Genomic DNA, 24,665 nt, shown 5'->3' with positions numbered 1-24,665 from the left:
TTGGCTTGGCTATGATCATCTACAAGATCTGCATTCTGTTGAATAATCAACAGAGTTTATTTCAAATTAATTGAAGAAAGGCCTCACTAGTAGCTTATTAGTGTTATATTTACTATAACAATATACAATAACAACTATTTTGCGTTTTTAATGCTAATGGGTGTTGGGGTTGGTGTATCAAAAATGCTAACATCAAAAGCTAATATTTTCTTCAAGACATACCGTACTGGCAACAGGACAGCCCAAGTTCAAAGCAGAGAAAGTTCAAGAGACAACACTATGTTATTTTAGTTATTAATTGCACGCAATCAATAGTTCATTTATTTATTCACAATGGAGACAACGGGTTTCCCCAAATATGTCTCCTTAACAATAAAAATTGTACCGATACAAATGAAAAAATAAAAACAATGATAAAAATAATACGAACTTATGCAATAATATATAATACAAACAACCAAGGGTCAAATATCCATAGTCATATCACAAGATCCAGAGGTGCGTTGAGAATTGAGCCACACAGACCTTTTACAAATCTAGCTCACAGCATATGGGTAAGAAAGTATTTAATTCGTTGCCGAACCACTTGAAAGAGGCTCAAACACTCACAGTTCTCAGGACAAGACTGAAAATCTGGTTGATAGCCCAGTGTCCCTATAGTTGGCAATCCCTAATAAACTGATTAGAGAAAAACAAAATAAGACTGAAGAAAATGTATTAAGAATCTATCGTGTTAGTTTCGAGTGCAATGTTAATGTTTCCAGATTTTATTGTTTCTATATAAGTATAAGTTGTAACTGACATATTATTTATAAGTTTTCAAATATTATATTTTCACAATTTTAAAAATTTATCTAGTCTTACTTTGTAAATGAATGTTAAAATTTGAAAGTACCGTATGTGACTATTGTCTATGCTTACCATTGTTTAGCCATGACAAGTACGGTAATAAATTGAATTGACAACAAAAATACCACCTAATTCAAAAATGAAAAGTACAAAGATTTAAAAAAATTAAAAATAAAACAAATTGAGAATTCAAAATTCCAAAACTTATAAAAATTAAAGAATATAACTAATAATGAACAAAAATTTTATCAATAAATAAAAATATAATAAATCTTATTATATTAAAGCTTAACATTTATAACTGAACGACGCCCCAAACCACATCCACACTGATACACCAACTATTTATTTGATCAGATCATGCTTACACAAAATTTAATTATCACAATATTATAACGCTTTCCGGAATTTAGCGCGAGAAAACCAGAAGACATCTAGGCGCCCAGACAAGCTGTTATAAGTTCTTTGCATCCTATTTAATAGTGCATAAAAATTGCATTCAATGAGGCATGCAATTTATAATAGTCTACACAGCAGCTTATTTTTTACCAAGTTACATTGAGATATTAAATTGCATGCGTCATGGCATGCAATTTATAATTAATTAGACAGCTGATTTATAATGAATAATTCTTCAGTCTGATTTTTACTCTGATATTGGCATATGAAGGAGGCTCCTTTTTCCTTTTATATTATCCTTGAAATGCAAAATTTCCTAAAACCTTGTATATACGTCGACGCGCAATTTAAAAAGGATCATACCTGTCAAATTTCATGAAAATCTATTACCGCGTTTCGCCGTAAATGCGCAACATATAAACATTTACACATTCAAACATTAAGAGAAATGCCATACCGTTGACTTGAATCTTAGACCTCACTTCGCTCGGTCAATTAACGAATTGAAAAGAAATCCGTTTTTGAAATCTCCTCCACCTACGTGCTCATATAGCGAATTAGAAAATCATTAAAAAAGTATAAGTCACCTCCAACAAATCAATATTAAACTCTAAAAAATTCAGCATAAATTGAAATTTTGGCTTCTGTAAGAGTGAAAGTTTGCATTTACATTGACCTGTATGTGCACATACGTTTCCACATAGCTCTGGTTACCATACATTCTGCTACACATGTCTTGACATAATAATTTATTGTAGAAATTGCATTTTTGAAAGTTTAGATCATCAGTTACCAAATAAATTACTTCTCTTTATTTTCCAAACACAAGAGACATAACAATTTCATATGCATACTTTTTAACATTAATATTTCAATCAAACAAAACAAAACATTGAAAAACAGTCATGTAGATCATAAAAAATAACAATAAACAATAAACATGTTCGATCATTAACTGAACGTGAGGAATACGTATTTAATTAACTATAACAAATATTATTAATTTTTGGAAAATAACTTGAGAGAAACTGGTGAAGTAGATAAGAGATGTCTGGACCAGAGAAGCAGTACCTATTATAATGAGCACAAAATGCATGTTGCATGACCAATATTATCAATAACATTGCCCTAAATGACCATCTTGGCATCTTCATTCCATTTCATGATGAATAATGGAACAGAAATGAATAAAAACTAGTATGCAAGTAAATTTCTAAAATACCCTCACCAACACCTTAAAAATGTCAGTGAACTGTCACATGTATGTGACCACAACTAGTTTTGCTGCCTCTAAAAATGGTCATAGTAGAACTGCGAAGGTAGCTGATGAGAGTTTTCAAGATGCGTGTATTCAAATGTGGCAGAACATGGTGTGCCGAAGGTAGGGTAGACAGAAGCGGAGACTTTCAGATGCATACTTTATTTAAACGATTTCAGCTTCTTTTCTACTACTTTTGCCAGTCTACTATGTGTTGACGCATCAGATGCATGTATTATTTTAACAATTTCAGCTTCTTTTCTACTACCTTTGCCAGTCTACTATGATTTATTCAGACGTTCTTCAATATTTATATGATTTATTTTTAATGTGTAGCAAAACTCTACCTTCACTTTTCTCTCTGTTGCACACACTATAGTTATTTGTGCAACTAGTGCGCAAAGTGTCAGTTTGCTGCACCGAAAGAAACGTTTACGCCCGAGCCGTAGGCGAGGGCGGAATGGTTTCTTGAGTGCAGCAGAGGAACTTTGCGCACGTATTTCACATTAAGTTTTTCCTACAGTTACCATTGAATATGAAAAGTGGGTAATTATGGGTAAAATTGCCTGAAATCCATCAAATGTTTTTCTGTGTAATTTTATTATTGATAAAAACCTTAATCCTAAAATCCTAAAGTCCTCGTTGTCCTTGGTTATAATTTAAAATGAATAATAATTAGCGCGTTGTGCTTGGTTGCACCTCTGCTCACTATAGCAGCCACAGCAGTCACTGTTACCAACTTCATTTTGATTTTGCTGCACTGTTGCTCCATATAACCTGCTAAGTATTTTGCGTTGCCATGTTGCAAATCTGGAGTGCAGAAAAATTTTTCCCGCACTAGAGCGGAAAAGTGATTCTTTGCGTTCTGTAATCAGTGCAGCAATGGCCACTTTTCAACGTAACTGTAGGAAAAGATAATTTCCACTCACTGATAAGAAGAGAAGACAAACACTCCTACAACACGAGAGGGAAAGTGGAAATAGACATCCCATTGTGTTCGGGCTACTCTTGAACAGAGATAAAAATAAAAATCTTGATAATGGCATCATAGCTGAAACATGTTGTGAGTAAACAATTTTCAAAAAAGGGTACTTAATTAGATTTTTATTTTTATTTCTAAATGACATCCCATTCTGCAGGCTGAGTGAGGATTATTTTTGGAACTAGCCCTGAGGATTTACACGCCTTACCTGACAGGGTGAAGAGCTTGAACGACAGGAGCTTCAGAGCAAAAATCAAGAAATGGTTAAGAGCGTCATCATTTTACTCACTGGAAGAATACTTTGAGGCCAACAGAAACACCATCTGAACATCAAGTGATAATAATGTGATGCTTTCAGGCAAGGCCATCTTGATAAAAGTTGAATAATTGTATATTTTCAAATTTTATATAGTTAGAAGTAATTAATAAACTAAACAGACTCAGTCAATCCATCTCTGGTTATGACTCAGGAAAGAAGTATGAAGTAGGTGTGTTATTTGACCCTAACTGTAATAAGTAAACTTCATTGCACGGCGCCGTATTTTGTCAAATTGATCAATGAATAAGAATATATATGTCTTCATGATTAGTATTCTTACAAGAGTGGTCTTTGAGAGTAAGAAAATTGAAAATTCAGTAACTTTTCTTTTGAAAATATCAGCTTATATTGTTGACAGTGACAGTGTAGTCTCCAAAGTTGGTGAACGTGTGATCCCAGAAATTGGGATTTCCTCTAGGATCGACTGGGAGATTCCCTGGTGGAACGGCTGTCTCATTGATTCTTGACAGTTGTTTGCTCAACTGAGCAAGTACTTGTGGAAACCTGAAAAAGTAATACTTTTTTAACCAAAGTTAAAAAAAATAAAAACAATGTTGAAGCTTTTTCTCTGAAAACTCCAGCTATATGGTATACAAGACAAAAGTCAACATAGATTTTATAAATCTTTAACAATCAAACTAGGCTACAAGTAAAACTTGTATTAAGAAGATCTAAATTTTATAAGTTGATTTTTTTGTTGAAGATGATACCCACATGATCTGCTGAGCTTGTGCGTGGGTAATGAACGAATCTTGAGGGATGCAATAAACTTTTTTTAAATTTTTTTTGAATATTGAAAATAATACATAGACATACCATACGATCGACAACATTACCACATTCAATCCACGTTTGCACATATGCTTATTTAATTCAACTACTGTAAAATAACGTCTTAAAAAATTAATGAATCGTTCATTGGGTCTCCTGTCATCATTGAATTTTACGGTGGTCAAATTTGATAGAAGAACGTGCAACTATCAGTGTTAACCGAACAACTTCAATTATTGACAAATTTTGTTTCTCATAAAAGTCATTGACTTTTGGTATCACGTCTTTCAAATCACTAAGAATTTGAATAAAAATGAAATCGAAGTTTTGTGTTTTAATGTTCTTAACCTTCATGATCTCCTTTTTTTGATTTGCTCTTCTGTTACATTGTGACTAATGGAGCTGAGTTAGCTAGTTAAGACATGAATTCAAAGATAAGTTATAGTGATCAGAATAAGACTATTATTTTCAGAAACAAAAATATTCCCACCTTTCAGCAAGATTATTTATTTCACAAGGATCATCCCTTATATTGAATAAACATGGTGCCTCCAAAGGGTAGCAAGGTTTGTGATCAGTAATGTTTCCAGTAAAACAAGTTACTCCTGCTTCATCACGAATAGCTTCCACCTAGAAAAATATAAATAAGTGAATGAATAAATAATTTAGTAGATGAGTGAAAATTAATAAACGAATAAGTAAATAAAACTTTTGTCTCACAAAATCATAGAATTGAATCGCAAAATGGAAATGCACATGAAGAATAGAACAATATTCAAATTCAATACAACAATTTCGTATAATACAACTCTGACCTGATCCAAGTTGACAGGTCTCCCGGCAGCTCGAACCGCCCTTCCGGCAGAACTGCATGCAATCAAAGTTATATTATAGGCCGGCGTGTGACCGTCCGGTCTACCTGAAGGCCCATACCATCCATCCCATTGACCGTTATAGTGTGTACCTGTACAGACATGAAACAGAAAACCTGTATTCATCGATGCTAATTGAAATGCTTGCTAAAACTGTTGGGATTCATCTATCAAGAGTTTTATTCGACAAATAGAGTTTAATTCAATTTTTATCAACTGAATAGAGATTTATTTATTTTTCAACGAACCTTGAACAATTTTCCATTTTCCAACAGTTAGAGCAGCTGATCCAGTTATGCTGTCAATATTGTGAAGCACCTCTGTGCGGTTGGATTGTGAATTGCTTAGAAGTGATTCCCACATATCGACGCCATCAATATTTTCCAGAACACTGCAACAAAAATAAGAGAGTATTTTTTACTTATCTAGATATACTAGGCCCTACATCAAGACATTAGTATTATACTTGTATATCCTTCGAAAGATTGATATTCTAATGATAATATTCTTCCAAAAAATTTTCTTCATGTGTTGTAGTGAAGGTGATGTTGTGCTAAATATCCATATTGGATTAAACGACTACATTGTCACAGTTGTTAATTTATTAGAGAAATTGAGAAACTACAGTTTCGGTTTCTACATTATTCTCTATAGTATTAAAACATATTGCATTGTTTTCTGAATAATTGGAGTTCCGGTATCTCAATTTTGAATGAAACTACTTGGAATATTATTTATTAATGAGTTCAAATACTATAGTTTCAGTTACTACACCATTATCAACCTCTACAGTGAAAAAAACATTGATTTTGTAAATCAGAAATAGATACCATATATAGTTGTCAATCTAAAAAACAATTTAAGAGCTCACTAAAGATTGACAATGGTGTACAACCGATATTAGTCTTTTGATTTTTTTCTATAAATAAAGAGTTTTGAAAACTCCAAGTTGTTTTATCTGAAATGGATATCTACGAGATCACCATTCACTAAAACACCAAAAGCGGTAGGCCTACTTCAATCTGAAACCTACTGTATTTAATCTGTTTCATGAATTTGAATAGGAACAGTTTTAGATTGAAGCATATATTATTCCTATTCTAAAGATCATTATTCGTCCAAGGACCACCTGCATTTGAATATGTCAGAATTAGTCAGGAGTTGTACAAATTCATAGATATGCACAACTAGCTTTGCATCTCATAGTGAGCTTGGAATTCGTCAATTGTTATGAGTGTATTCAATGTAACAGATACTTTCCAAGAGTTTTATAGTCTTTAAAAAATATTTTTTTGATGAGAACGGCCAGCAACTTACCTGGTATCACCTTGAGCAGCGGAAAGCAGAGTAGGAAGCCAGTCTGAAATGTGCATGAGTTGCTTGGAGACATGGTGGCTTGGATGCAGTTGAGTACTCCAAATAAGACCTGCGCCTCTAACTCCTCCCTCCCATAGAGTATTTTTCACCTGCAGCAAGAGATATTCATTAGCCAGTCACCAGTCTGTCAGTCATCAACGTTAAGGTACACTGAACAAGTTCAACTGTACACGTATTCTCATGCAGTATATAGGCTACCTATACTGGCAATATTTACGCTATCGTTGTTTTGTTTTTTTTATGGTGATGTCCACATCAGCTCTAGGCTTGTGCGTGGGTAATGAGACGGATGATAATAGGATATGAATGGAACTACAGTTTTAGCTGGGTTCTGAACCACCGGCAAGTGATTTTACAACTCATGAACCATATTCAGAAGAGTTGACTCAAGCGGTCACCCTTTCAACGGGAGTACCAGGCACCTGATTCTTAACTTATCTAAGCGATAGCTTATCAGCGCAACGACTGAGTCAAACCGCTCCCTATATTACCCGTTAAGATCATCAGTTAAGCTCCATGCGCCTGCTACTTCCGTTGTGAAGGTTGCCACTTTTAAGAGTCAAACTCATTAAAATACCATTATTTATGAGTTAAAAAATTGCTCCCCTGTGGTTCGAAGCCCACCTTATGCTGTAGGTCCACTCATCTCTCATCACCATCCGTCTCGTCATTACCCACGCACAAGCTAGAGCTCATAAACATCATCCTCAGCAAATCAAAATTATATGCATGCAATATTGAACAAAAAAATGTCCCTCGAAGATGAATTATTGTTTCTTGATAAGGTATTTGCCCGATTTATCTCAAAGATAAAACCCAGCAAAAATCAATTTTTGTGCATTGAATATTCTTTATTCCAAATTATTTATTGAGAATCGTTAGTCATTTTTGAGATTCTTTATTCATTCATACAATAAGTGCATAATCAAATTGATAGGAGGGAAAAAATAAGGTATCTTGTGCTTTTCTTCTCACAAATTTAAATAAGGTTAAACATAGTCAAAAATAGTTTTAGTCTTGTAGTTCTTCACTTCACAAATTTTTCAGTCTTTAATTATTTTCATAAAGTAGAATCGTTGGACATTGCCATCCTTTAACATTATAAGATAAAAATAAAAAAAGGCAGGTTACTCCACTCAGGCTAGGTTGCACAAAAGGCTATTAAATTTTAACCATAATTAAATGCCACTAGAACCATCCAAGAAAGCCTTCTTTTAAAAAAAGTCTTCTCAGATTGGTTCTCATAGCATTCATTATGATTCAAATCTAACAGGCTTTTGTGCAACTGGGACCTAGTATTATTAACCCATTCACACGTAGTGTATTATATGATACTTATAGTGAAATATATGATATTGGAAGAATTTAAGATTGGAAATAAATGAAGATTCTCTTGTACTTACTCCTCTCAGGGGCCAATTGGAAGCCGCGTTGGAGTTGAACCCAGCAGCCGGTCCTCCATTATCGGTGGTAAATACAATCAGACTGTTCTCCAGCATTTTGGACGACTGTAGAGCAGCAACCACTTTGCCGACTGATTCGTCTAGCTTGGTCATGATCGCTAAGAAGAAAAACAAAATCATGAATTTTATTGAAGGAAATTACATCCAATATAACATATTGGATATTAATTTATTACATCCAACATTTCACAATACTCACATTAAGACATAATTTTTCCTACAGTTACGTTGAAAAGTGGCCATTGCTGCACTGATTACAGAACGCAAAGAATCACTTTTCCGCTCTAGTGCGGGAAAAATTTTTCTGCACTCCAGATTTGCAACATGGCAACGCAAAATACTTAGTAGGTTATATGGAGCAACAGTGCAGCAAAATCAAAATGAAGTTGGTAACAGTGACTGCTGTGGCTGCTATAGTGAGCAGAGGTGCAACGAAGCACAACGCGCTAATTATTACTATTATATATTATAACCAACGACAACAAGGACTTTAGGATTTTAGGATTAAGGTTTTTATCAATAATAAAATTACACAGAAAAACATTTGATGCATTTCAGGCAATTTTACCCATAATTACCCACTTTTCATATTCAATGGTAACTGTAGGAAAAACTTAATGTGAAATACGTGCGCAAAGTTCCTCTGCTGCACTCAAGAAACCATTCCGCCCTCGCCTACGGCTCGGGCGTAAACGTTTCTTTCGGTGCAGCAAACTGTCACTTTGCGCACTAGTTGCACAAATAACTATTTCCACCTTCACATTTCTATAGCGAGATTCACTTTATAAAATCAGCATCTGACTAACATTGATGTGCTACCTTTGTCTGTCATTATACGAAGCAGATATTCTTATAGATAAGCGGGAGCGATTTGACTCAGTGGTCGCGCTAATAAGCTATCGCTTAGATATCGTAAGTTAAGAATCATGCGCCTGATACGGTACTCCCGTCGGAAGGGTGACCGTTTGAGACAACTTCTCTGAATATGATTCTTGAGTTGTAAAATCGCTTCTCGATGGTTCGGAACCCACCTAAAACTTGAGGTCCATTTATCTCTCATTATCATCCGCCTTATTATTACCCACGCATAAGACTAGAGCTCATGTGGGCATCACCCTAAGCAAAAAAAAAAAAAAAAACATCCTTTTCAACCTCCGAACTTTTATCTGTTATAATATGATTCTGGAGAAATATAATGAACTAACAAGATATTTATTCACATTTATGGAAATTTACCAATAAATCATGAAAAGTCTTTCTTAGATGAATAAAATACAATTTAGAGAGCATTTATCATTATTAACAAGAATAACAATATTAACCACATATCCAGAGAAAACGTTAATCACAGCTACATTATGTACTATAGAAGGCAGTGGAAAAGGAAAACGACAGCAATGCATTCCTATAATTTCCACTAATATTATAACGTGGATCTCACTATAGCAATAACGCCGATTTTTGTCGGCTAGTGGCTCAAATCTCTAATTATTTCCAGAGTTGAGAGATAATTATTCGCCTACTATAGTGATGTGCACGTTACAATGATAGTGTTCAATTAGCAATGGTATTGCTAACCTTATCTTTCATTCAACAAAGCGGATAGTGCTATCTCTTTTTCGCTTTGCTCTGTTGCCAGATCGTCTTTTAACAATGTAGAATTAATAATTCATTCACAAAATATCTCATCTTAATTGTCTCTTTTCTGTTCAGGACTACTTGTAATATAAATAGAAATACAAATCTCAGTACCCTTTTTGAATTATTTTATCACTAAAATAAAATAATTCTAAAAGGGTACTGAGATTTGTATTTCTATTTATTTCTATGTAAATTCATTATGGAATCATTGAAAAATATAATTGATTTTTTTAAAACTATAATGAACTAAACTATCATCACATTAATAAACCTGTATCGTCGGCTACCGTCTATAGAAGGCATTGTCAAGACAGAGGATCGGTAACGTTGTTCTCGTATCTTTCTCCACTGCCATTATAACGTGGACCTCACTATAGTCACATGTATGTACGCAACAGAGAGGAGCTCAGAGCTCTTTATAAGAGACAATAGTTTTCTATAAATATGGATGAATCATGGACAAATACCACTCACACCATTTCAGAGGCGGTTACATTGTTTGATAACTGATTTCAATTAAAATGGAGTGGACTCATTGTTGTGTGATTATTATTTCAAACCTGCAAACTTTCTTCTGTTGAAATCTTCAATCGTAGTGAACTTGGCGACCAGTTCGTCGGGAGCTGGGAGGGGGCTGTACGGATTAGCGGAGTGCACGGCCACATGTCCGATGTAGAGGAAGAGGGGACGACTGCTGTTGTGCCCCCTGATAATCCGAACCGACTCGTCTGTGAAAATGTCCGTCGAATATTTGCCATGCAGGTCCCAAGCAACGTCCATGCCGCGGCGCATGTCGAAGCCCCAGAAACCCTACGAAGTTTTACATTTTTATAAAGAAAGTTAAGAAAATAAATAATCAATCAATCAAATGATTTTTATTGACCAAAAAACAAAGCATTAAAAGCAGCTTACAATATCCATCCAAAAATGTCAGATAACAATAATTATTACACGTTAAAAAAATTTAGTAAGCTTTAAACACATCCAATTATAATTTCTTGCTTAATAAAATATAATTGATTTTTTCAACGAGAATGAACTTACTAAAATATCACATTAATAAACCTGTATCGGCTACCGTCTATAGAAGGCATTGTAGTAGGTGAAACACATCTAAAGGAGTCTTTATAACTATATCTTTATTTCGCTTTATCTCAATGGGCCTGTTTCCGAGCTCGGGATTTAGTTAAGTCCTAGACTTTAAACAGCTAGAGTCAGACAATTAGTTTTCCAAAACGGGGCGTAGTCGCAGTCATTGTCATATAGTCACGTTTGAATTAAATTTCGAAAAACTAGAAAATTGAACACAAAATAAAATAAAGAGAAAATAATGTAAAGATTCAGCTATTTTGATTTATTTAGGAATGTCTAATTTCGTCAAGGAAAAACGTTTCCAATTATAGAAATGAAAAAATAAAAACTACGACTACTGTTATAAAAGCTGTGACTACGCCCCGTTTTGGGAAGCCAATTTTCTGACTCTAGCTGTTCAAAGTCTAGGACTTAGCTAAATCCCGAGCTCGGAAACCGGCCCTTTATATCTTTTATATTTAGAGAAAAATGAAACACATCCAAGGACTTAATTTTGAGAATAAACACTTCAATTACAGAGAACAATTAAGCAGGATTCGCACATGCAGTGACAGTGAAAGTGACCAATAGAGTGGGAATATAGAATATTATTCCCATACGTTCTTATAGGACTATTCATACCCGCATGGTCGTGCTGAGCGAGAACAGTCCAATCAGAACTCATTGGAATTATATTTTCCTACAGTTACGTTGGAAAGTGGCCATTGCTGCACTGATTACAGAACGCAAAGAATCACTTTTCCGCTCTAGTGCGGGAAAAATTTTTCTGCATTCCAGATTTGCAACATGGCAACGCAAAATACTTAGTAGGTTATATGGAGCAACAGTGCAGCAAAATCAAAATGAAGTTGGTAACAGTGACTGCTGTGGCTGCTATAGTGACCAGAGGTGCAACGAAGCACAACGCGCTAATTATTACTATTATATATTATAACGAGGACAGCAACAGCACAGTGCCACCACAGCACACACCACACAGCTGCCCCCCGCCATTCAAACACTACTAAGTTATTTGATGGATTTCAGGCAATTTTACCCATAATTACCCACTTTTCATATTCAATGGTAACTGTAGGAAAAACTTAATGTGAAATACGTGCGCAAAGTTCCTCTGCTGCACTCAAGAAACCATTCCGCCCTCGCCTACGGCTCGGGCGTAAACGTTTCTTTCGGTGCAGCAAACTGTCACTTTGCGCACTAGTTGCACAAATAACTATTTACTGAGTCGGCCACTTTCACTGCCACTGATAGCTAGCTTATTTATTGTCCGCTGAAAAGTACCAGCCTAACTTGACAAATTTACTCATCTCAATTCAACTGATAGTAAAATTTGAATTGTGGTTCCCACTAAATATATATGAGTCGGGACGCCACTATTACATCTTGATTAATTTTTCATTCATGCAAAAAGTAATAGTTTCTACAGTGAGATGCAAGTTATAATCAGTTGTAATATCAGGATATCCTTGGCTGCCATCAGACAAGCTCTATCATTCTCCAAGTCCGCACCGTTGCCAAATCGTTTGTAGGCTATGAAGAAATATAATGAACCACAAGAATATTCAATCTTAATTACAAAAATGTATAATTAGAATGATTATTATTGAATTTAATTCCATTATTTAATTCCATCTGTAACTAGTTGGCCGCTATGGCTTCGTATAAAATGAGCGCTGCTATCCAGAGATTGTCAGTTTGGTGTAAGGGCAAGCATTCCTGACTGGCAATTGGGAGGTACCGGGTTCGATTCCCGGGCTGGCAACTATTTTGGATAGTAGTTCTCATCGAATTCCATCTAGCTGTTAGCCCTGTTGTCAATGTCTGCAGTAGCAGAGGTCTTCGGGGTGATTTGCAGCATTTATTTAGGATTTTCGTTCAATAATAATTATATATTAATTAGCATTTGAATAAATGCATTCTCTATTTAATTCCATCTATAATTAGAATGCTTGAATAGATATATATTTCTTGGTAAATATGATAAATAGCCTACGCTATTTGAGATAATTATAAATGATTTTGATAAAAATTAATTATTGATTATGATATTGTTATGATATGGAATTGATTATGGAATTAATGATTGGTTATTAAAGCCTGTGCTATTTGAGATATAATCATTGATTACTAGTAGGTAACCCGTGCTCCGAAAAGACTTTATATAAAAACTTGACAAACTGAAAACTTGACATACTGGAATCTTGAAGAACTTGAAATAGGCCTATAACCATCTTGAGTAAATGAAGGATCTATATGCAACATTTCAAGTAAATAGAGGATCTATATGCAAAATTTTAAATTAATCAGTCCAGTAGATCAGACGTGATGATGTGTCATTCGTGAATTTCCTATCTCGTACGTGTATAAGCCAGTTCTTTCCTTTATTATAGTAAAATAATAACTAATAATAAGTAACAAGAGTCGACAATCGACAATTAATATAAAATGAATATATGTAATTGATAAGGTACCGGTTCAAAAGTATGGCTAATTCAACGTCTATTTATAGTTAAAAATAATGGTTGTCACGACGTGCTTTCAACGTCTATTTATAGTTGAAAATAATGGTTGTCACGACGTGCTTTCAACGTCTATTTATAGTTGAAAATAATGGTTGTTAGAATGTTTTTTCAACTATTATTCAACGTTGAAAATAACGTGGAAACGGCGGACATTTTTTCGTGTTTTCAACGTTGAATTTCAACGTCTTTTCAACGTTAAGGTATTACGTGTTTGTAACGTTATTTCAACGTTTCTGTGCTACCTGGGTACTGTACACCGGGATAACTTGAATTACAGCTATCTACTATAGGAAGCGGTAGAAAGGGGAAAGTGGCAACAATGCTTCCTATCATTTCCACTGAGTTTATAAAGTGAATACACTATAGAGTTTCATTCAAAAGTGTAATAGAAGATTCTAGAATTCCAATAAAGCATGCATGCCTACCGTCTCAACAGCACTGTGATCATAGTAGTCATGATGCCCAGTCCAGTAGCCGGTGTGTGACTGGAAGCCTCTGTAGAGTGGCGTGTACTCCTTCTTGTATGAGCCAAGATGCCACTTGCCGACAATGTGGTTGGTGTAGCCCAGCTCCGCCAAGTACTCTGGTAGAAGTTTCTCGCTCAAAGGCAGTCCTCTCGGTTCTGCGCCATACAGAACTCCATGTTGCATGCCTTTGTCAGAAGCAAAATCAAAATATAAAAACATTGGCATGTCATTAATTTATGAATAATTTCTGTCATCAGTAAATAAATAGAATATCAGTTGCCGTTCTGACGAAATAAAGAAGGGTAAAGAAGAAGAAAAGTAGAAGAAGAGTAGAAGAAGAAGAAGAAGAAGAGGAAGAAGAAGAAGAAGAGAGAAGAAGAAGAAGAACGAAGAAGAAGAAGAAGAAGAAGAAGACGAAGAAGAAGAAGAGAAGAAGAAGAAGAAGAAGAAGAAGAAGAAGAAGAAGAAGAAGAAGAAGAAGAAGGAAGAAGAAGAAGAAGAAGAAGAAGAAGAAGAAGAAGAAGAAGAAGAAGAAGAAGGAAGAAGAAGAAGAAGAAGAAGAGAAGAAGAAGAAGAAGAAGAAGAAGAAGAAGAAGAAGAAGAGAAGAAGAAGAAGAAGAAGAAGAAGAGAAGAAGAAGAAGAAGAAGAAGAAGAAGAGGAAGGAGAGTAGAGAAGTAAAATTTACTTCAAAATGTCTCTATATTGGGAAGCATTAGAGAGTTATTATCCGTAATGAATGCTGACAGGATAAAAGTCATCTCATTAGATTTAGATTTGTCAATCTGAAAAGTGGGTTCGGAAGCCTGCTAAGCATTAATTCAAAAGCAATGAGATTGCTTAATGCTTAGTAGGATTTCGGACCCACTTTTTTAGATTGACAAATCTATCTCTGAGATAACTTTTAAATAGGTAACCGGTACTATGCTTTTCACATTTTATGGAATTTTGAGGGACCTAGTTCTTCTACAATTCATTTTGAAAATTTAGAATTGGTGAGTCATAGAAAACTCACACAATTTGTCTTTAAATATTGTTATAAAAGTTTTTGAAATGAAATATAGTTATTTGTGCAACTAGTGCGCAAAGTGACAGTTTGCTGCACCGAAAGAAACGTTTACGCCCGAGCCGTAGGCGAGAATGGCGGAATGGTTTGTTGAGTGCAGCAGAGGAACTTTGCGCACGTATTTCACATTAAGTTTTTCCTACAGTTACCATTGAATATGAAAAGTGGGTAATTATGGGTAAAATTGCCTGAAATGCATCAAATGTTTTTCTGTGTAATTTTATTATTGATAAAAACCTTAATTTATTGTCAAATAGAATAAAAATGTTGTCCTTGGTTATAATATATAATGAATAATAATTAGCGCGTTGTGCTTGGTTGCACCTCTGCTCACTATAGCAGCCACAGCAGTCACTGTTACCAACTTCATTTTGATTTTGCTGCACTGTTGCTCCATATAACCTACTAAGTATTTTGCGTTGCCATGTTGCAAATCTGGAGTGCAGAAAAATTTTTCCCGCACTAGAGCGGAAAAGTGATTCTTTGCGTTCTGTAATCAGTGCAGCAATGCTCACTTTTCAACGTAACTGTAGGAAAAATATTGAGTATCACATTTTTCACAACTCTGTCATTGATGTTTAATATTGTAAATAATAATATGTTGGGTAATTTAACTCTCGAATTAACATCTTCGATTAAACATCGCAAGAATTCTATTCATTTTTAAGAGTGTCCAGGCCTACTCTACATTCTTTCTTTTATCCATCTATTTATTTAAAATTCTTAACATAAAAATAATATGCAGCTCAAAGAGGTTTACGGTACTGCTTGCTGAACGCTAAAACAAACCTTATTCACCTCAAAATTATTATGCATAAGTTGTTAATTTAGATGAAATTTACACTTTTGATTCAGTAATTTTGTGGAGCTTCTCCATAATACAATAACGCTATGAATGAATAGGAATAATTATAGGAATTAATGTTGTTTTTCATGACAAGACACTTTATAATAACTCTGTTGAAGTTGAAACACTACTAATCTCAACTACAGCAGAGAAATGTATTGGCACTTCCATGAATGAATTTGGAATTATTTGTCGCTCTTTATAGAATTTAAAGTATAAGGCAATACTCACAATTAAGCAAATTACTTGATAAATTAATCAACAAATTACAAATTACTCAACACATAAAGTATATTACTTATATTAAAAGTATAAGACAATACTAATTAAATTCTATAATTTAATCTATCATGCTATAAGATACACCTCAATAGAACTAGTTAACTAATAGCACAGAATACAATAGGAGTTTTCTCTGCTAATAGCCTAATCAGTTATCACTCCTCCATGGTGGCTGGTCTTCTAATTTGTTTATATTCCAATGTACCGTAACAATTATTATTTGTAACTGGGTACAAATTGAACTGGTAGGTACCATTGAACTTGGGTTCAATTTTGTTCTGAAACTCTTGCAAATTAATATAAAGTATTTGAGAATTAATTCTCATTGTATTAAACTTTCACTTTATCGTCAACATTCTTCTACATCTACTTAGGCCTATAACAGTTAAGTATTGTAAAATAGATTAGTTATAGAATGTTAAATTGATGATGACATCAGCAGCTCACCTGTATGTATAGGATGTTTTCCTGTCATCAAAGCACTTCTGGACGGCGTGCAGATTGGGCTCACATAATAGTTGTTCAGAATCAGTCCTGAGTAGGCCAAAGCATCAATATTTGCTGTGGGAATTTGGTCCGAGCCATGGAATCCAACATCATTCCAACCCTGGAATAAAACAATCAAGTAAAAGTTAATCAATAAATTTATAATACTTCAATTACATATAATAAATGATATTATTATTGAACGAAAATCCCAATTAAATGCTGTAAATTACCCAGCCAGACGTCTGTCACTGCAAATATTGACAACAGGGGAACAGGGTAGACAGCTACATGGAAATTCTAGATAAGAAGTGGCATATAATAGTTCAAAATCATTTAAATATAGCAACATCGATATCAAGACAGATAGGTACAGTAGATAACACTGACAGATTTGGCAATAGAGTTATAAACAGATTTAATTATTCTTGTTTTTGTTTTTTTGAAAATATGCATTATCCTTAGAAATTAAAAAAAAATATTATCAACTTACCAAATCATCAGCGACAATAAATATTATATGCGGTCTCTTCGCATTCGCACCTTCTTCATTATTTTGTGTATCGCTAAAAGAGGCAGGTAGAACAACGATAAGCACTGTTAGGACCTTGAAAGTGAATTTCATTTGAATTTATCTGAAACAGAAAAATTATTGTAAATATTGGAAAATTCACGAGTCTTGAAAACGTTTTTAATGGTTTATGGAAAAATAAATAGTACAGTATAGGGATGAGAATTAAAAAAACATATTTTCAAATAATAATGATGAAATATGTTAGTTGTTTTTTTCGGCATATAAGGCAAAACATAGTTGGATTCAATTCAAGGATGAGAAGAAGTGGCTAAAGGTGGCAAAATACGAGGCCTGCACTAACTAGACCTCTATTACAAGCTAATAATAGTGATGCACCTTTTGACTCCACCTGTTATTACAGAATTATGACATAATTACATGTCTGCTTACAGACAAAGGCAATGATGATTCTCAATCATGAATTATTTATAGAAAATTGCGGAAATATTCTCCAGATCATCTTGGAAATGATCTCCAATCATTTCAGTTTTGCAAGCCACTTTTATTGCGTATTCTATGGTATAAAGTTTTAGACAGAATTTAATGTTTTTAATTAACCTTATTTCAAATATCAATATAGGTGCCAATCTTTTTAATACAGTATTAAAATATTATTGAAGATTGATTCTATTAGAGAATTTAGTACAATAATTAGTACTGCATTGCAATCCTCACATATTAAAATATGTTTGAAAAACAAAACGACAGTCACAGTAAACTTTACACTGGGTCAAATAACATGCGATTTTTACAAAAACAAAATTTAAGTTAACATGATTTAATACAATAAATAATATAAATTAAATATCATTTCTATAAGTTCAGTTTTATTTGTATTTTTAAAAATCATGTCAATTATATGTTGAAATGCAAAAAATACAATAATTGAATAGTAGGCCTAGAGTTCTCTCGTGGTTTTTACGTAGGCAACTGCTTGGACTTGACTGCTCGTTCAAGTAAAATGAAAAAAAGTTGAGAAAAATATAAATTAAACAAGTGGGTGTATTGATTTGAACTGTTATAAGAACTGAAAACACCCATTTACTGTATAAAAAATTCCTGTTCCCAGAAAAATTCCCATAAACATCCTTATTTTTTAATTACTCATACAATTCATGATAGTCCTACATAAATAATAAGTTCATTTTAATAAAATGTTTTCCGGAATAACTTTTTTTAAATGAATGATAACTCCCTATAGATTTTTTAAGTAAGTTTTCACATTGTTTAAACTTTCGGGATTTTTATCGTTGAAAGTTGAAGAAGTCCTTTGACTTGTAATAGTAAACACTACTTGTAAACTAATCTTATGCATTTAGGCTGAACATTGTTTTTTCATAACAGAGATACAGTAATTAAAAAAAAACGTTAATTCAAGCTTCACAGAATAAGAATAAGGTTAGAGTATAAGTTGACCAGGTCTTCTGATAGAATAGAGGAAAACGTATGATATACCTATTACAGAAGTTGAGTACAATATGCTGCTTCAGGATGTGACAAGAATAAATAATTAGAATAGCGGTTGACCTGCTTAGGCCTACTAGTCTACATTTTATGATATAATACAAACAACAACATTCTTATCAAATAACATAACATACTGTATTACCGGTATTTATTCTTGCTTCTATAAATCGACATATTTAAAAAATGTCTTGGATAAATTATTATAAAAATTCTCTATAGATTTCTAGTAGACCTAAATGATAAAGTTTAGTAAATTATAGTGACATAGAAAATTATTACAGTAATTTAAAGTCTATATTTAGCCTAATGTTGAATGGAATTTGTCAATGACCTATAATTAAAAACCCTATCAAAATATAATATAGGAAATGGTGGGAAGTAATAGTTAATACTACGATAAACGATGGGTTTTCATACTGAGTGAATACAATCACATTCACTAGTTAATTACTACTTATTCACTCAAAATAATATTTTCAATCAACTTTTCAGAAGTTTTGAGGAGTAGGTGGGCTTGTAACTCCATTCTCTGTAACTGTAAGTGATGACAGTTTCTCTACTGCCTTCAATAACATCATTATACCTAAAGGATTAAACCAAAATAACATTTTCTCAGTTCATACAAAAGAATGTAAAGATTTACAAAATGTAATTCTGGTTGGGTTCCAAGACAGAGAAATTTGAGGCTATTATAACAGAAGGATCAAACAACGATGACTGTAATGCAGTGAATACAATTTCAAGCATTTTGTTAAATTAGGTAGGCCTACGTTATTATTTAACCTGCAGGCTATTTATTTAGATGATACTGCCATGCACGAGCCTATTAAATAAATAATAAACGAAGTTGGTCCCCCATAGAGAAGATAATGACAATGTCAGATGGTTATAAAGCTAAGGGGTAAAATATTGTTGGAATTTGTTTCATGATGGTGCATTGCATCGTTGTTGAAGTCGTCAAAGAAATTCTGCAGTAATTAATTAGAGGGTAGTAAGTTAGCCTACCTACTTATACTATAGAAAACTACGAACTCGCCTTTGTAATATAAGTACTTTTCAGTTGGTAAATGATATTAATAACTAGCTACGGATGAAAAATGAGAAATTTGGCTGTTGTAAAGATGACTGTTAAGTGTACATTATTTTCGACTTTCTACTTTTGAACATTTCTACAATGAAAACACTAAATTCAAAATGCTTTTGCAAAAAAATATAGAGTTGCAGAGAAGACCATACAAATTCTTAAATTGAAAATAATTTATATTAACACATTTCATTTCCGAACTTCTAAAAATATGTCATATTTAGGCACAGATGGAAATAAACATTATTTATTAAGCTGCGTTTACACCAAAGTTATTAATAAAATGTTTATTTCTCCGTCCTAATAGATTCTATTAGATTAAACAAAACTTATCATACACAAGCATATGTGTTTGTCAAGTTCCGTTCAATCTAATAGAATCTATAAGGACGGAAAATTGAACATTTTGTTAATAACTTTGGTGAAAATGCAGCTTAACTATACAGTTCACAATTTAAACGACTAGTCTATTAGATCTTTCCCATTAATAGGTCAAAATATATTAAATTTTTATTAAGATGTAGGTACTCACCTTATAAACAAAGTATGAAGAAAACTGAAATGTTCCAGGCGGAAGAACAGTACGTCTTGCATAAAAAACGCGGTGATCCAAGATAGTTGCATAAAATCACTACACAGTGCGATTCACTTCATACTGTCAGCAGCCTCATAGTATTGGCATCAGTGCTTCCCATTCTAACAATGCTGGCTGTTTGAGGTGAATAGCAGCAGCCAAACGACTCGGCGATTAAAAATCACGTTCCAAATCCGTAGAGTCGATATCGATTAGGCCTACAAAGAAAGTTCACGGCTCCACTCTCCACTGAATTCAACCGGAACAAATAAAGAATTTCAGATCGAATGCTGGCTGGTTGCTCCTATCTTGTCCTAAACAACACTGTGATTGTTATAGAAGACGACATGTGACTCTAGTAGCTCACAGCTAGCGTTCTGTTTACCAATGAAGCTGTTCCCCTTCCACTATCACTGGTCTTATCAAAGGTAGCTCTCTCACTCTCTCTTTCTCTCTCTATGGTGAGATTCCCTCAAAACTGTCAGCATTAATTGAATGGGATTTCAATCAGCATTGTTGTTCTTTTGGAACTTTCAACTAGTGTTACATGATGAAAATTAAAAAAATATATATATAGCAATCATATTTTCTCAGTCTCTCTCACTCTCTTTTAATTTATTAGATGCAATTTATGTAGATGCATTACAATATTATCTTGTATAGTTATTCAAAATTGCTTTTTTTCATATCATATATACAGTTTAATAATTAATATCGGGGACCGAACTTCGCTCTGGAGTACAAAAGCATAAAAAAATTTATCACGAAAGAAGAAATTATAATAACATACAGAAATGTTCTATCTAATCACAGTAAATTGAGATTAATTCCCAGAGGAATGCAAAAATTTAATTTCATATAAACAGAAATTGCTCGTTTAATAGTATAGGATTATTTTCTTACTTTATGTTGTGTAAATTCATCTAAAACTTAGCTGTGTATTGTAAGCTATTGTATAATTGTATAAGCCAGTAAATATTGTAATGTACATAAATAAAGTACTCAATCTCTCTCTCTCTACCAATCTCTTTACCAATCACTGATCAATTTCATTTCCATCCAATCTCAGAAGAAGACACTTTCAGAGCAATTCAACGTATTCATAGTAATGCTACGGGTGTAGACAAAATTCCTATTAAATTTATCAAGAAGATGTTATTTGCTGTTTTACCAACCATTACATACATTTTCAACAAGTCACTTGAAGAAGGCATTTTCCCTGAAAACTGGAAGTTTGCTCTGGTTCGCCCTCTAAATAAAGTTCCATCACCCAATAAAGTTGAGGATTTTAGACCAATCAGTATTTTACCTGCATTGTCCAAAGTGCTAGAAAGACTCATTCATGCTCAAGTTGTAAAATTTCTAGACAACAATAGTAAGCTTCATAACTTTCAATCAGGCTTTAGAAAATTCCATTCAACTGAGACAGCTCTGCTTCGTGTCACTGATGATATAAGGTTAGCTATGGACCAAAGAAAATGCACCATCCTCACCCTATTTGATTTTTCTAAAGCATTCGATACTGTTGATCATACAGTCCTTCTGAATAAGTTGGCTATTCTTGGTTTCAGTCGCAACTCGTTAGTTTGGTTTAAATCCTATCTATTAGGTAGGAAACAATGTGTATCTGTCGGTGACAAAAAGTCAACTTGGAAAAACGTTATGCATGGAGTACCACAAGGTTCAATTTTAGGCCCTCTCCTCTTCACTTTGTATGCTAATGACCTTTCTTCCATTATCAAATTCTCGAGTTTCCATACTTATGCAGACGACCTTCAAATCTATTTAAGCTGTCCCATAACAAAAATTAATGAAACAGTTGTAATAATGAATCAGGATATCAATTCGATAGTGGAATGGACAAAGAAAAATGGCCTTAAGCTTAATCCCATCAAAACACAACCCATTATAATTGGATATTCTCGTCTTATAAACAATATTGACCTTGAATCGATTCACAAAATTAGTGTAGACGGTAATGACATTCCTTACTGTAGCTCAGTTAAAAATTTAGGCATTATTATGAATAATACTCTTGACTGGTCAGAACAAGTGAACAAAACTTGTAAAAAGGTATTCTCAGCCATGCATGCATTGAAGAAAATGCACGATATCCTCCCTAGAAACATTAAATTATTATTGGTTCAATCTCTCATCTTCCCACATTTAATGTATTGTAATTCTGTTCTTAACGATATGCAAGTCACTCTGAATGATAAACTACAGCGTTGCCAAAATTATTGTCTACGTTTCGTCTACTCTCTCCAACGCCATGATCATATCACCCCAGCCCACATTGCTAGTTCAACATTGAAGCTTCCCGATCAGAGGCTTTTTCGAATAGTCAAGCTTGTTAGAGATATCTTGAAATACGGTAATCCGAACTATTTTAAAGATGATTTCAAATTTGTCTCTGAAGGTAGGAGGATAGATGCTTCACATACTAGAACCGGAGAAAGTACTTTAAGGATACCCAATCATCGAACTACTATTTTCACAAAATCCTTCTTAGTCAGTGCCTGTCGTGCATGGAATGCACTTCCTGTTTCTATCAGGTCCATCGAGAGCCGAGCGAGCTTCATCCTGACTTTAAAAAACATCTTTTGGAAGAAATGACTGAAACTGTCCGGCCCTAGAACGATCACATGACAACCATCCCCCACCCATCCCACAAATACAAACCTTTAAACCTGTTATAGAACGAATTGTATATATATATATTATATAAGCTCATGTTATTTCACTTATCCACTGCATACTGCTGTATATTACTGAAAGTTGATTACCCTGATCTACTTTCAGCCTACTTCATTTTATTAATCAATTATTTGATCTTATCTACCTATATAATTATTTTACTTTATAAATTTTCTGTTTTTTTTCTCTTAAATATTCATATTGATTAAAACTTTTACAATATTTCCATTAATAAATAAATCCTTAGTTTAAATAATGAAATTAACGTTCTGGTAGAGAGTTAGTGGGGAGATATTTTTAATATTCTTTCCGAAGAATGGACATTGATATGTCCAAAGCTCCGCCAATTTATGTAGATGCATAACAATATAATTATTATCTATAGTTATTATATTACAAATTGCGTTTTCATATCATATACAGTTCAATAATTATTTTCCTAGTCTATATCATGTAAATTCATCTATAATTTTGCTGTATTGTAAGCTATTGTATATAAGTGTATAAGACAGTATATATTGTAATCTACATAAATAAAGTACTCAATCAATCAATCTCTACAGTGAGATTCACTTTAAGATACCAGAATTAATTGAATAAGAAGCATTGTTGCTATGTAAAAATACTGCCAGTTGAAAGTAAATCTCAGTGTAACAACGTTCATTGTAAAATATTTTTTAAGTTGTCTCTGGATAATAAATACATTAACCAACATCCTATAACATATTATCCTGTTTTTGGGTTGAGCATTAATCCGATTAATGGTATGTATATGCAATTTAAACTGAAGGCATTAGTTTAATGAGAAGCGTTGATGTTATGTTTAAGGATTGCTGAGAATCTTACTACATAAAGTTAACGCTAAATCTACGGTATTCTAATGCTAAATATTTATGGGATTTTACTTTTCATGTCATGTTATGTTTTACCATAAAGTAAGTAAATACTTATTTAATCTGTTTACTCTTATTTAATCTTATTACTTATTTATTTTTCTGTGGTTTTGCTAACTGCGTTAGGAAGTTTCGGTAATACACAAATTTAAACGTATCGGTCGACGATACAACTATGGTAAGTCACCTTTAATCTTGTCGCAAATTGAGATGCGACGCGACGTAACATGACGTGACGTGAGTCTGCTGGATGAGTTAATATCGTATGATCATAATGTTCACACGTGCTAACTTCATCTCAATGTGAACATTATAATAATACAATGATGTCGCAAGTCTGCTAGACGAGTTAATATCATATATAGAGTATTATCATATTATAATGTTCACATTGATGAAAGCTGGCACGTGAGAACACTATAATATGATCATATATAATATAAATTCGTCTAGCAAAACATCAAGCAAAATACTGTAGCATATTAAAGAAATGTTACTTTTCAACTTACTTTTTACAACATAGTAGTTGACCATAGCAATAGTAGCATAGTAGTTAACAATTAGCAATAACATAAATCGGTTAACAAAATTAAAAAATAGATTGAAAACAATTGTTAGCAATCAGAACTATTTTTGACATGACAACGTCTAATAAATTGGTTTGCCGGGAGACACTTCAAGAAAC

The 24,665-nt window shown here is 33.4% G+C and overlaps 1 protein-coding gene across 1 annotated transcript; it reads right to left on the bottom strand.

The window, feature by feature from the left end:
* Positions 1-3,861: 3,861 nt before the first annotated feature.
* Positions 3,862-20,745, bottom strand: LOC111054840 (arylsulfatase I). Its single transcript, XM_039425138.1, has 11 exons — positions 20,349-20,745; positions 17,185-17,326; positions 16,653-16,812; positions 13,971-14,197; positions 10,492-10,741; positions 8,231-8,388; positions 6,768-6,916; positions 5,699-5,841; positions 5,394-5,542; positions 5,069-5,208; positions 3,862-4,311 (listed from the first exon to the last, which is right to left on the bottom strand). The coding sequence occupies exons 2-11, from the start codon at positions 17,314-17,316 to the stop codon at positions 4,146-4,148; spliced, it is 1,674 nt and encodes a 557-aa protein (XP_039281072.1). The 5' UTR covers positions 17,317-17,326; positions 20,349-20,745; the 3' UTR covers positions 3,862-4,145.
* Positions 20,746-24,665: the final 3,920 nt, after the last annotated feature.

Source organism: Nilaparvata lugens, chromosome 3 (genome assembly GCF_014356525.2).
Source record: "Nilaparvata lugens isolate BPH chromosome 3, ASM1435652v1, whole genome shotgun sequence".
Taxonomy (NCBI): Eukaryota; Metazoa; Arthropoda; class Insecta; order Hemiptera; family Delphacidae; genus Nilaparvata; species Nilaparvata lugens.
Note: the sequence above shows the minus strand (reverse complement) of the source record. Positions and strands in the feature narration are given on the sequence as shown.

What these genes read in the sequence shown, in the direction of transcription:
- LOC111054840 (XM_039425138.1), bottom strand. Translation starts at nt 17,316, where the DNA reads ATGAAATTCACTTTCAAGGTCCTAACAGTGCTTATCGTTGTTCTACCT. An exon ending in GCTGCTCAAGGTGATACCAG is followed by an intron (nt 5,842 to 6,767) that starts GTAAGTTGCTGG and finishes TTTTTGTTGCAG; the next exon opens with TGTTCTGGAAAATATTGATG. An exon ending in GACCTGTCAACTTGGATCAG is followed by an intron (nt 5,209 to 5,393) that starts GTCAGAGTTGTA and finishes ATATTTTTCTAG; the next exon opens with GTGGAAGCTATTCGTGATGA.